At 40.9% G+C, this 14,939-nt stretch overlaps 1 protein-coding gene across 5 annotated transcripts in view; it reads left to right on the top strand.

Annotated features, from left to right (window-relative positions):
• The window catches only part of STYK1 (serine/threonine/tyrosine kinase 1), a 486,977-nt gene that overhangs the window by 222,262 nt on the left and 249,776 nt on the right, over nucleotides 1-14,939 (top strand). For all 5 annotated transcript variants that reach the window (XM_044079884.1, XM_044079883.1, XM_044079881.1 and 2 more), the window contains one exon: nucleotides 13,759-13,893. In XM_044079884.1, the coding sequence (XP_043935819.1) occupies nucleotides 13,759-13,893 (135 nt within the window). The remainder of the gene's footprint in view (nucleotides 1-13,758; nucleotides 13,894-14,939) is intronic.

A 14,939-nucleotide genomic window follows, 5' to 3' on the forward strand; every position in this document is an offset into this window, starting at 1 on the left:
GGGATTGGTACACTCAAAAGTCAAGGACATGCACTGGGAGCAGCTAAGCGTCAACTTTGAGGAACAAAAAAAATATCTAAATAACAATCATTCTATCTGTGACTAGTTACTATTTCTTAATTTAACAGACTGTCCCACACACCTTGCACTTTTATCCCTACTGACTCTACTCCATAGGTAAAGTCCAAGTTGTCAGTGGTGACTAATGGCTTTGGAGCAGCGAAGAACGGGAGATTTGGATTTAGAGAAATTTGCTGTCTTCATGAAGTGATTTCTTTTCTGACAAACCCCATCACTGGAATTTCAAAAGACAAAGGTTGTTGGTGCTAGGACCAAAGATACTGCAGATACCATTGTATCTTTCTCACGTGGAGTCTTGCCAGAGGTTTCATGAGAATCATAGATGCCATGAGGCATAAAATCCTGAGATATTCCATTGCAGTGACTGAAGTCTGAGTAGAAAACCTTAGGACTATATATAGATATAGATCTATTTTCCCTGTGGTAGAAAAGCTATTTGATTTGAAGTGTCTAGTTGACACCCCGGGAACACAATCCTGTGTGAATGAGTCAAAAAAAAGTTTCTGAATGTTCTCTTGAACTCTCAGCTTGTGCAAGAGATCTCTCACCCAAGAGAGAGAGAGATTCCTGACACTTTGAAAAATATTCTGCAGAGTTAAGCAAGTCATCTAAATATGGGAAAATGGATACCCTGTAGCCTGCAATGAGCTATAACTGGAGCTAGACACTTTGGGAACACTCTTGGTGTAGAGTATAATCCAAAGGGTAAGGCAGAGAACTGATAATGTGATCCAGACAAAAGAGCCTTAAGAAAAGCCTGAAGTCTGGATGAATAGGGATGTGATGTTAAGCATCTTTTAAATCTAGTGTTACTAGGAAACTTAAATGAGGAGGAAGAAGAGGCAACAGCTTGTGAAGTGACAGCATTTTGAATATGGGCACTATCACAACAGGGTTAGGAAAGTTTCAGAACTGGTCTCCAAACATCTTCTTTCTTTGGTACTAAAAATATCCTTGAATAAAAACCTTTCCCAGCTAAGACAGAGGAACTGGTTCTATCACTCCCTGGGACAGCATGTGTTGAAGTACAGGGGAAATACTGGTCTGGTGGATAAGAAATTACCCCTGAAAAGGAGTGAGTTCCTCTCACTGCCATCTGTAACCTTGATTAAGGACCTTCAGTACCCATTTGTCTGAGACTATCTGTTGCCAAAGAGAAAAGTGGTGATTCAGACTTTCTGGAAGGAGAAAAGGACTTCAGCCAGGCAAACCTCCTCAAATGAGTACCAGTGGCTATATCCCTAAAAGAAGTATCAGCTGAATCATACATACATTGTATATAATGGGTAGTGACCTGTATGATGGAAGAAACTAAATTATTTAAAGCAGATTTTCTCCTCACAAGAAGAAACTGCAAATAAAATCTTCCTCATACTTTCACAATTGTTTGGAATAAACTTTAGCATATGAGCCTGATAATTCAAAATTCTGAAAATCAAAGTTGCAGAAGCACACACTTTTCCCCTATACTAATCAATAATCTTCCCATCTTTGTCAGAAACAGTGCAATGGGAATTAACCAAATGTTTAGTAGCAGTAGGATTAACTAAAGCTATAGATGCTGGATTGGGTTTGGTAAGAGTGTATAACAACTTAAAGGACTGAGGAACTTTTTATATTCTATCTGCCTTTTAGCTGCAGCAGGCTGGCTATCTAGCAATAAGCAGTGACACATACATCCTCCAGAACTGACAGAACTGGAGGAATGGGTGAAATTTCTGGAAATTCCTTTTGTAACAGCACATACTATTTTCTGATGAACTGAGAAACCTCAGTGTTCTCCCATTGAGAACACCAGCATATTCTGGAAATAGTCTCCAAGAAAGAAAACCCCCTACAGACAGAGTCAAAAACGGGGTTCTCTTCTGAGTCTAAATCAGAAAACACAGTAAAAAAAAACTGTATCTGTCCCTTCATCTATCTGTCCAGATTCAGAATCTTGAATCTCTTCAGGAAATGAGGCATCCCTCTTTCCTTTACCACAAACTACTTATAAGAAAGATCAATAGCCCAAATTAAACCCTGATCTAGACCCAGTAACCTTTTCATTTCTAAGGCAATTTGAGGTGGATAAATACATGCTTAGTTTTCTGTTTCTTTGACAGGCAAAAATGTGGCCAGCGGTGTTATTAATGGCAGCAGCAGATTCCCCAGGGATCCACACAACATTCCCTGATGTTCATCGCGTTACACTGCTGCAGTCATTACACTTGCATACCATGAGGAAGCATTTCCATTGGGAAAGTCTGGATTACTCAGAATCCAAGAAAAGACTCAGGGATTTCCTTTTATTGCCTCAGCACAGGCCCCTGGCTATTCCGCCTGTGCTAGATATTGTGGATGATGTGTTCTCTGAATCCAGCTTATCTCCTTATTCCTTGCCCCCTGCACCAGCCAAGCCAGATAGGTACTACAGAGTCCCTGACTTTCACAAGTTTCTTTATAAAAACCCTTCTGCTGATCCAGAAACTATTTCCCAGGGTCCAAAAGGGGTTAAGGCTTCCATAGCAAAAAATCCAGTACCCTCTGACAGAGATTCCAGAGCTTTGGATAGATGGGGGAAGAAAGTATACACTTCTGCAACTTTAGCAGTAAGAGCTTTAAATTGCCAGTTTCACATGCTTAAGTACCAACAATATTTAATGGCTCAGTTAAAACAGAAAATGTTTGCAAGCTCAGAAGCTCCTGATTGTAAAGGAATGCAGGATTTATTGCATGCAGTTGAACAGGTGGGAAAACATACTCTGCAATGTGGTTTTGATTCTTTAGAGGCCTCTTGTAGAGCCACAGTTACAGGTTCTGTGATTCGAAGGCATGCTTGGTTAAAAGAACAGAGTTTACCTGATCATGTTAAGGCAAAATTATTGGATGCTCCTTTACAGCATGATACCTTGTTTGGTGTTAAGGCAGAAGAAGTGTTAAAGAAAATGGAGGATAAAGCTAAATCTATGCAAAAAGTCAAGGATTTCTTACAGGTACAGCCACCTCGATTTAGCAGAAATTGGCCAACAAAAAATTGGTCCTTTCCAGTGTCAGACAGGCCACAGAGAGGCAGATACAGACTCCCAAGAGGCAGATCTCAACCCCAAGGCTCAAACAGACAACAACAGTGGGGCACCTCAACCCCAAAAGGAGGTGAGGACAAGTCTCAGCCTTACAGGAAACAGTCACAATGACTTTCCCCTTCGTACGCCAAGCACTTCCCTGTTGGAAGCCCCTTGGGGGGAAAACTAGCACTTTTTTTCTCAAAACTGGCAAACAATCACCCAAGACAAATGGGGTCTGAATATTGTGTCTCAAGGTTACAGGTTCCACTTTCATACTTTACCAAGGCTAAAAGGTATGCCAGACCTGCCACAAAATCAATGGGCAGAGGCACAAAAACACATTTCAGCCCTCAAGGACATGAGAGCTATTCAAAAAGTACCACAACAGGAACAAGGACAAGGATTTTACTCAAGACTCTTCCTGGTTTCCAGAAAGGACAAGGCCTGGAGGCCCATACTAGACCTTTAAATTCTAAATACTTACCTGGATATTCTGAAATTCAAAATGTTGACATTACAGCAGCTTCTACCCTTGCTGGGCAAGAACGCTTGGCTTGTTACTCTGGACCTCAAAGAGGCATACCTGCATGTCCCTATCAGACAAAATTGCAGAAGATACCGCAGATTCAAAGCTGTACAATGCACTACCAATTCTCTGCACTGCCCTTTGGCTTATCTACTGCGCCCAGGGTCTTCACAAAGTGCCTGGCACCAGTAATTGCTTTTTACAGACAAAAAGAAATTCAAATATATCCATACCTGGACGACTGCCTCATTCAAGCAGAGACAAAGGACGTTCTTCTACAGCATCTGGCATTTGTAAAAAGGTTGCTAACTTCTCTAGGGTACACAGTAAACGAAAAGAAGTCAAAACTAGTGCCCTCACAACAGATTATATTCCTGGGTGCCAGCTTAAATACAATGGCCCAGATGGCTTACCTCACGCCGGACAAACAAGTTCAACTAACTCAATATTTTCAATTACTGACAAAAAAGTCCCATCTCCCTGCAAGAATAATTCTGCAGGCCCTGGGATTCATGGCATCCTGCATACTACTAATACCATATGCCAGACTGCATATGAGGAAATTACAATGGTACCTAAAAAGTGTTTGGACTCAACACTCTCACAGTTTAGAAGCAGTAATACCAATGATTCCCTGCCTACAACAGGAGTTTCGATGGTGGGCACAGGCATGTCACCTAAACAAGGGTCAGCCTTTTACCCTACCCATAGCCAGGCAGACTCTAACAAAAGATGCTTCGGATTACGCCTGGGGATCACACATGGCAGGAAAATGCATTCAGGGCAAGTGGACCACAGACCAGATGCATCTTCACATCAATCAAAAAGAGATGTTGGCTGTTCAAAATGCCCTAACAGCTTTCAAGGACCTTCTGCATCCAGGACAATTATTATTAAAGACAGACAACACCACCGTAATGTGGTACATAAACAAGCAAGGGGGCACTCATTCTTATCCCCTATGCAGGCAAGCCATGACCTTGTGGAACACAGCTCTAATGTACCAAGTTCACATGCAAGCACAATTCCTGCCAGGAAAGAAAAATACTCTGGCAGACGATCTAAGCAGAAATATCATGGACCCTCACGAATGGAAATTGAATCCACAAATCTTCAGCATGGTAATGCAAAAATGGGGATGCCCAGACATAGATCTTTTTGCCTCCCCACTGAATTGCCAACTACAAAAATTCTGCACAAGGACTTATCGCAAACAAGCATGGAAAGTGGATGCTCTTTTGTTCAGCGGGAAAAACCTAAAAGTTTATGCCTTCCCGCCACTGCCTCTCTTTTCAAAGGTACTCCTAAAAGCCAGACAAGAGAAACCACAGATGATCCTGATTGCTCCAGACTGGCCACGCCAGCACTGGTACCCTATCTTAAGGAACTTAGCTCAAGGCCCACCATGGATTTTGCCTCAAATTCCACACCTTCTGACTCAACAAAACAATCAGATCCTGCACAGTCAGCTCAAAACCCTAAACCTGGCTCCATGGCAGATTCATTAGTCAAACAGGCAACACATCTCTCTAAAGTGGTTATGGATGTCATTTTGGAGGCCAGGAGGCCTAGCACCAGGAAAGCTTACTCAGAAAAATGGAAGAGATTCTGAGCCTGGAACCAGGCTCAAAGCCTTGACCCTCTTGTTCCAAACATTCCTCAGATTTTACAATACTTAACTGAGATGCTGAACAGAGACCTATCCTTCTCATCAATTAAGATCCACGCCTCTGCCATTTCAGCACATTACAACATGGATCCTCCTTTATTCTCTCATCCCTTGCTAAAGCAGTACCTCAGAGGGGCTAAAAACATAAGACCGCCCCGGAGAGCACCAACACCAACTTGGGACCTCAATTTCATTTTGGAAAAACTGACCCTGCCACCTTTTGAGCCAGCCAATACAGCCGATCTAAAATTTTTATCATGGAAAACAGCTCTGCTCCTGGCAGTATCTTCAGCACGAAGAGTCTCAGAGCTACAGGAATTAATGGCAGTGGAACCTTTTATAATTTTTCATCAGGACAGGGTTTCTTTAAGGACAAACCCTACCTTTATGCCAAAGGTGGTATCTAGTGTGGCTCTTAACCAAACCATCCATTTGCCAACTTTTTATCCAAACCCCCAGAATAAAGGGGAGAAACTTCTGCATTCTTTGGACATACACAGGCAGCTACGCTTCTACTTAGACAAAACAAAAGCTTTCAGGAAAACTGAGCAACTGTTTGTAGCATATGCTGCATGATCTCAGGGCAAGGCTATCTCAAAGCAGACTATATCCAAATGGATAGGACACTGTATTCGTTACTGCTACACACAGCATGGAAAATCAGTCCCAAATAATATTAGGCCACATTCCACCAGGGCTACAGCCACTTCTACAGCCTTTCTCAGAGGAGTACCTACCAAGGAAATTTTGGAGGCTGCAACTTGGAGTTCAGTGCACACCTTTACCAAGCATTACCACCTGCCTCTTTACTCTAAATCCAGAGCAGGATTTGCCACTGCAGTTCTGCAGGGCCTCATAGCCAATCCTAACTCTTTATAGACCAGCCACCCAACCTTAGCTTTGGGATTCTACCCAAGTGTAATGACTGCAGCAGTGTAACACGATGAACATAGTACAATTTTGTACCTACCATAAATGTAGATGTTCTAGTGTTCACACTGCTGCAGTCCAGGTTACCCTCCCTCCATCCCTTCTGAACTAGCTGGACTTATCTATACCTTTGTGGTGTATTTGCTTGTAACTGAAGGCATTGTTTTTATTTTATATGTATACTTTTTATTAGCAATATGTATTGCCTACCTGCTTGGGGGCACCTGACATCTGGGGCAAGAAAAACTGAAGAAAATGGCGTTGGATGCATCTTATATACCCCTGGCGCACTGACGTCAGGGAAGAAGCAACAGCAACAGACGCTGGACCAAGACTTTTGAACTCTGGCCAACTGCGGGACCGCCTGATGGCAGCAGCAGATTCCCCAGGGATCCACACAACATTCCCTGTTTCTTCTCCTAGGAAAAACAAGAGTGCCTCTTCCTTGTCCCCTGATGGGACCCAAACAGGTGCCGAGGATGTAGATAACCTCTGGTCCATAGCGGTTGTAGGTGCTACACCAGTGGGATCCAGGGTAAAAGATGAGTGGTCGGAGGAGCAAGCTATATCCACAGCAGAGTCACCCACCTGCAGCTGAGACAAATTTCTAGCTTGATGTGTTGGCAAAGGCTGTTTGTTTAACTTTTTTCTTTTTGTGGCTGAAAGAAGGACTGACCATGGGCCTGGTCAAGCCACAAATAATGTCTCTTTCTTGAGACAAAAACAAGTAGCAAGTGCCAGTAAAATTTAAAATCTTTTAAAAGTCCTTTTTTCGCACAAAAACACAGTAAAAAGCACTTATTTAGTCATCCCCGAAATGTACAATAAACAGAAATTCTCCACAGAAAAATATTTATTTAATATTTTTTTGTCATTTGTTTATCAGGTTAGTCCAACTGAGTCAGTGGCCCGTTTTCAGTGGAGGCCCAAAGATAAAAGCTCCAGTTTACAAGACAATGTAATACAATTTGTGAAACTTTACAAAATAAATGATATACATTACCGAAGATATAAATTTTGGACAGACTATAATGAAAAGTAAATTACAGGCTTACACAAAACATTCCGTAGAAATTACAGGCAGAAACTACAAATAAATATACACAATTGAGGCTGTACATTAGAAATAGCTTAGTACTATTTACGATGTATGTAGGTGAGAGACAATTGTAGTTGGTATTGCTACTGTCTTCAGGGAGCAAGAAATTATTGTAAAAAGTGGATTGAGAGCCATAAGTTTCGGAAAGGAGTCAGTGAAGACAGCTTAGTTAGCAATATGAGAGATAGCAAAGAGGTATAAAAGGAGAGAGTGGGGGGGATTAAGTAGGATCTTGGCAATGGCAGGTGCTGGCATTTAGGAGGAAATTCTTTGAGTTTGGATTTAAAGAGATTTGTGATAGTAATGGTTTGGATGTTAGAGGGGAACTTGTTCCAAGCCTGGGACACACTGCATTTGGAAAGAAGTTTGCCAATATTTTTGTTAGGTTTGTAGGTGTCAAGTAGATGCTGGTCTGAGCTGCAGAGAGTGGGGGAGGGGGTGTAAAGGGATATTAGGGAGGAGAGAGAGGGACAGGCTAAGGGTTTGGAAAGAGAGAAGCAGGTGATGGAGGAAATCCAGTCAGTGAAATTGTTTTAAATCAACACAGTGATGTGATTTGTAATGCTGGTTACTGGCAAATCTTGCAACACTGTAATAGGTTTGACAGAGTTTAGCTTGAAGGGTGAATTGTAGATGAGTAAAGATAGGAGAAGCATATAGTAGACAAGGAAGGAGGAATGCCTGAGCTAGAGTTTGTTTGGAGTCAGGGGGCTAGGTATTTTTATGTCTGTAGACTAAGCTGAGTTTCTGATTTGGCTTTTTGATGAAGTGCTGTATATGTGTATCAAATTTCAATTCTTCATCAATTATAATGCTGAGGAACTTTGCGGGTCAGCTTTAATAATGGTGAAGGTGGTTTTGAAGTGAGAGAGGGATTTGGGAAAAAAAGAGTAGAAGTTTGGTTTTCTTGGGGTTAAGTATCAGTTGGTTGTTGGTTAGCCATTTTTCTATGGACAAAAATGTATTTTGAGTGATAGAAAGGAGGTTGGAAATGTTTTTAGAACAGGAGATAAGAGTGAAGTCATCCATGTATTGTATCAGGGTGGAAGTTGTACAGGAAGTGTGTAGTTAGTTGGTAAAAACATTAAAGAGTGTCAGGCCAAGAATGGAGCCTTGAGGGACTCCGGTATGAATGAGTAAGCAAGGGGAGCAGGTGGAGTGCCATCTCACCGACTGTTGTCTATTAGTGAGATAGCTAGAGAACCATTTAATAGTAGATGGGAATAGGTTGAGGTCAGTTAGTTTGTCAAGAAGTATAGGATACGAGATAGTATCAAAAACTTTTGAGAGGTCAAGAAAGAGGCAAGAAACAAGTAGATCTTTGTCTCTGGTTTCAGCAACAGTATGAGTAAAGGACAGAAGGACAGTGGATGTACTATGATGGGGTCTGAAATCATGTTGAGTAGGGATTAGGAGGTTTTCATCTGTTAGGTATTTAAGTAGCTGCTTGTGTATGCATTTTTCAAGGAGTTTAGATGGTGGAGAGAGGATGGCAATAAGTCTGTCGTTGGATGGTTCATTGCTATCGCCTCCTTTGTGTAATGGAATGGTGTAAAAAGATTTCCATATGTCTGGAATGGTGGACTCCTGTATAGATCTATTAATCTATTTAGTGAGCAGCAAATTTAAGAAAGAAGAGAAGAAGGTTGTCAGTGGAAGAGGAGAATGGTTTTAATTTAAGCAGAAGACATTTTATGTAAAAAGTCAGGATGGGATTTAGTGTGAAAGAGGTGTTATTGGTAGTACTAGGAGTGCTATGTATGAGATTATGATTTTGACCATTTTGGATTAGCTTGTGAATAGATTCTATGAAACAGGAGTTAAGAAGAGTGGCAGTTTTGAGGGGAGTTTTGTTGGTGTGGGGGTTGGGGGTGGTAGGGTTACCTGGATGTAAGATTTTATTAATAGAGTGCCAGCATTTTTGGGGGTTAGAGTTATGGGCGAATTGGGCATTATAATAGAAATTTTTTCTATCCTTCTTAAGGTGCTTTTTTGTAAGGTTACTAAGTTCTTTATAATTTGGTGAAGAGAAGTAGATTTTGTTTTAATTCATTGTTTCCAGATGCTATCTCTTTTTTTCATAAGAGTGAGTGTCTTTTGAAAGCCAAGGGGTGTGGGTTGTTTTGATTATAACTTTTCTAAGAGGTGCCAGAGAGTCAAGGATGGCAAGGAAAGTATGACTGAAATATTAGTAATCCAAATAAGAGCAGTACGGCACACAGGTGAAAACCAAAAGAGACACTTTATATATGAAATATAGTTTTGCATCAGTTAGGAGGATGCATTTCAGGATGGGCTAATTTATGGAATTGAGCACATTGTTGAAGGTATCATTATTAAAAGAGGAGGGGTTGCAACATTCTCTGTAGAAATAGAGCTTAGGCACGTCCACACACAGCCACACAGGTAGAAACCGCACTCTCCGAAGCTAAGAATACAGCATCCATGGGACCAGATGACATCCCGGGCTGTGTACTACATGAACTACAAAATGAACTGGCACCTCACCTAAGTGTCATGTTTAATCATAGCCTCACCTCAGGCTTTGTGCCCACTGAGTGGCACACAGCTACAGTTATCCCACTCCACAAGGGGGATCCACCTTGGATCTCGGGAACTACTGGCCCATCAGTCTGATGAGCCTGATCTGCAAGGGCATGGAAAGCATTATCATGAAACTTATAAACAAAGACATTGGCAACCTTTAAACACTGGATCCCACCCAGTTTGGGTTTGTGAAAAGCCGATCTTGTTTCCAGAACCTGATTGACTTCTTCAAATCAGTCTCCAGAGCTGTGGACGAGGGTAAGGCGGTCCACACAGCCTATTGGGACCTAGCCAAGGCCTTTGACACCATCCCCCACTCTGGAATTGTAGATAAACTTACTAAGCTGAGCATAAATCCCTGGCGTCCCTACGCCAACTGTCTTACTGACAGAACCCAGACTGTAAAAGTAGCCAACTCCTAATCCAGCTCCAGACAAGTGACAAGTGGAATACCTCAGGTTTCAGTCCTTGGACCGCTCTTGTTTGGCATCTACTTCTCTGAAGTACAGACCGACACTAAGGGACGCTGGCTAACAACGTTTGCAGATGACTGCAAACTGGGAGCCATTACTGAATCCCCAAATTATGTAAATATTCTACAGAAACAGATGCTTGGTGCCAGAGCTATGGGCTCAAGCTTAATGCCAAGAAATGTATAGTTATCCCCTTTGGGAAAAACCATGTACCCATAAATTACCACATAGGTGGCAGTACACTGAACACCGAAAGTGTGATGAGAGACTTAGGGTCACAGGTGGACAGTGGTCTCACCTTCGATAACCAGATCACCACAACAGTCAGAAAATCCTTCTATGTGGCACATCTCATCACTAAGGGCTTTTCATCCAGAAAAAAGGAGGTCATTGTCCCACTGTACTCTTCCTTCATTAGGCCCATTATACAGTATAACGCCCCATTTGGTATGTACCTCACAAGACATCGGCAACAGCTGGAAAGGCTGCAGAAAGACCTCACTAAAAGAATCACAGGCCTAAAGCAGATGCCCTATGCTGACCATCTAAAAAAACTCCAGCTATACTCTTGTGGCATATCGTCTACTCAGAGGCAATCTCTGCTTAACATACAAGGCCATGTCAAACCTTGAGCTGTTGGATATGCTCCACTTAAAGAAATCCCAATCCCTCAGAGCCACACGCTCCAGGGATCTAAACCTTGTCATCACAATAAAGAAAACATGCTGGAGGGATAGGTTCCTGACCCTGAAACTCCCCATACTTTGGAATAGACTGCCCATACATGTCGAGCAGAGCGCCTCCTTGGCCCTCTTCAAAAGGAACCTTGCCTCTTGGATGGAAGATAGGAAATTCACGCTGGGGATGACATCAGTCGCCCTGCTAGAAAGGGGTCCAGGGAAGAAAATATTGTGGGAAGAAATATCCAGGGAATTGTTATGCCTAGGCTTGTATAGGCCCTAGGGCTGATAGACTAGCACCAATCTATGAACCTATGAACCTATGAACAGAGTGCCTGTGTACACAGATAGGGAGGTTCTCACTTAGAGAGTCTGGTAGGGTAGTAGAGTTTTGATAGAGATTAGGGTTAGATGTTAGAATCCAATCCAAGGTGGATCTATTGTTATTATTTTGTTGAAGTGAGTGGGTGTACTAATTAATTGATGAAAGCCATAAAGGGTGATGTTGAGGGAAGGCCTGGTAGAAGATAGTTTTTGCCAATCAATATTGACGTCTCCTAACAGAATGGTTTCATAGGGAATATGTAGTGACATCCATGAGAGGATGGATTCGAGGATGGGAATGTTGTTTCCTGATGGGATATTTTTTAATTACTTTAAGCAACTTTTAAAACTGACAGAAAGAAGTGCATTCCTGTTTTAAAAGTAGAGCTAAGCCTCGTGAGTCTGTTAAAACACAATCTCCTAGCTTAAAAATAACTTTCCTAAATGGGAAAGTGCAATAAAATATCAATGTTTAATTGTGGATGGCTTTTCTCCCAAAGAAACTTATCTGCCCATCAACGGAATAGCACAAGCCGACCGTCGATCCTGTAAAAGCTACAAAGGTGCGCTTTCATCAGAGGCAGAAAAGCTCTGAAGGGCTTGGCACTGAAACTTGTCTTCTTAGTCAGCTCAGCTTGAGCTGGCTGTCAGTTTGGGCACTTGAATGGTGCCCTGTAGCTTTGGCAGCTAGCCAGCTGTTATATTCTTGGCAGAGTATAACGCAGATAACTAACGCTACTGCAGCAGTGATCGATATGATGATATTCTAGTGTCATTCTCATTAGTATGAAAGACATTTCACTCATGCTTGTTGGGCTAGAGACATACAAAAGCAGACATCTTTTGCCTGAGCCATTTTTCATAACAATATACGTGGCTGGTAGTTTTTGAAAAATAAATATAACAAGAGAAATAACTATTGGCTACAATAGCCCCACTTAGTGATGAAGTGTGCACTTTTCATGTATGTGGTTGATAATGGCTCATGAATAATCTCAGACCAAAGGAAGCATTTCCAGATAGGCTCACGTTTTTATCTCTAGAGGTGTAATGTCCCTTTGCTTTTGTACTAGGGACTTTGTTATTTTTCACAAGAACGTCACTGCTGTTTGTGTGAAGCTCTAAATGAGAATGGCATCATTTGCCATAGCCCACACAAAACATTTTTACAAAAGCAACAAATAGATGGTGGGTCTATGGTTGACAGCAAAAGCACTCTTAGCTATAGCTCTCAACCTCTTAGTGCAAGAAATCTGGACAAAGCCATAAATAATGGGGGGACAAAGGCCCAAAAATAGGGACAATTTTTAAATATTGCTCTTACAAACTTAGAAAGTTGATAGAATAACAGGTTTTGCATTAGCATGAATTTTCAGAAGGGTATGAATTCTGAATCCCAAATGTCTGTCATTATTTTCTGACTTCATTCCTCAAAGATTTGGCAATGATTTGCCAGAAAACCACAATTTTATGAGCAACAGGCCAAAAATATAAGGTAAAAATCTGAGCATACTGTAAAAATCTGTACAGTTGAGAGGTATGCGTCTTAGCTTGCAGCTCATTATTTTATAGAAGACAGACAAGACTATGTTTGATCTGTTTAAATAAAACAAAGCTCAGTTTATTGTCTTGGGCATCTGAATCTATGAGGAAAGCAAAAGCAAAATGAAAGGTTATGGCATGGCAAACCATTGTGTGCAGGCATATATAAAGTGATACAGCATAGAACCACGTTAACACAAACAGGTTGAAAAGATAATGGCTGCTAGGAGCTGTCACTACTGAGCTACTAATTGTCAGTTATCGTCAACATCGGACACAGCAGCAAATGAGCAGTATGTGATGTAACCTGAGATGGCATTTGGCAGCCATGATCTGGCGTGTTTTTAATGTGTACAAACTTTTATTTTGTCAAGTGAAAATCAATAATGCTGAAGGGTACTTTTTTGAGGAGCTAAACATCATGCAATGCATTTTTGCTTGCACAAACTCGAGTACTTACCTAACAAATGAAGTTTTCTTTGTGAAAACATAATCACTCTTGCACAAAAATAACATGTCATCTGCAGCTGTGAATAATATCTCTCCAAATGAATAACATACTAGGAACAGAACAAGCAAGAGGATAGCAATCCCTTTTTTCTAAATCTCCCTTATAATAAAACATGGAATTAGTCAGAGTTCATGTTTTCAGTATGTAATACAAGGCACCAGAAATTTTCGAATGGTACCAGTGGTTTTCAGTTTTGCTTTTGTCTGTAAACACACAGGAAATGTTAATGCAAACATCAGTACTTTGACCAACATGAGAATCTATCAGTAGAGTTTTGCAGAAAATATCAGCTGTTTTTTGCATGACTAATTAGTTTTATTTTGTTTCAGTTGTGCGAGAGTATGAGTATGAGGTGATCATTGTTCCAGTTTTTATGATCTTTGTCTTTTTCATCATCCTGGGACTTATTCTTTGGCTGCGGTACCGAAACCATAAAGAAATGGAAGAGATAAATGATGGCAAAGGTAAGGCCATACTTTTATAGCTGGATTTTATAGCATATGTTTTTACCTGTATTCAATTATTTAATTATTTGTTTTGATAAATCCTCTTTCCTCTGATGCAGTCTCAGTGGTTGATTTAAAACTCTGCCTCCCAGACAACAGTCAGGTCAACTCTTTTCCTTTGTTGAGATATGCCAGTCACCTCTGAGTCACTGACCCATCTGATCTTCCCTACAAACTGTTTTATCTTGTAATTATCTTTTGGCAAATGTTGCAACAGCTGTAAAATTTAGGACATTTCATCTTTTTGGTTCCTGCTGGAATGTGAAAAAAAGAGATCGTTGAAATGACGCTTTGGTGTGACAGTTAGTATACAGGATTATGGCTATGAGCTATTACTGTAGTCCAGAGTTTGGTTCCCTCATCTACTGTATGTCTCTGAGCAAGTCACTTAACCAGACCATCCTCCAGAAATGTGGCTGAAATGTGTCCCTGTGGATCAGTCCCTTATGCTGGTAAGCAAACAAGCCAAAGGATTTGATGCACAAGTCTATCTTTATAATTCATACTTACACAAAATGGAAAATGTTCTGATACTCTTGATATGAAAACTTTTCTAACCTTGCCTGTATTATGAATGGTCAAGTTCTGATATCTGCTAGAGTGGCAAGGTCGACAGCATTGTCATCAGAGATAGCTACCTTCAAACATCACAAACGAAATGGACATTTGCTGAACATTTGGGAATACACATATCCTTAATATGCTGAACTATTTGTGTGATCCTTACTTACAGTAATACTGTTTAAATAAGGTTAATAACAGCAGTACTTTACAATCAACAAACCTTTGTGCCATTAACTTCAAGCATTCATTTAAGCTTTATGTGCCTGTACAGCAAGGCACATGAATTATACTAATAAACAGAACAAATAAAAAGAAAATATGCAGAGAACATAACTTAAAAGATCAATCTAGTGTGCAATTTTTGACATGGTTTTGAAAAGGATCAGTGACTGAAACAGGTGCATCTTTAGACAGTGAAGAACTATACAGAAGCTCATTCA

Source organism: Protopterus annectens, chromosome 8.part0, assembly GCF_019279795.1.
Source record: "Protopterus annectens isolate FY-2018-M chromosome 8.part0, PAN1.0, whole genome shotgun sequence".
NCBI lineage: Eukaryota > Metazoa > Chordata > Ceratodontiformes > Protopteridae > Protopterus > Protopterus annectens.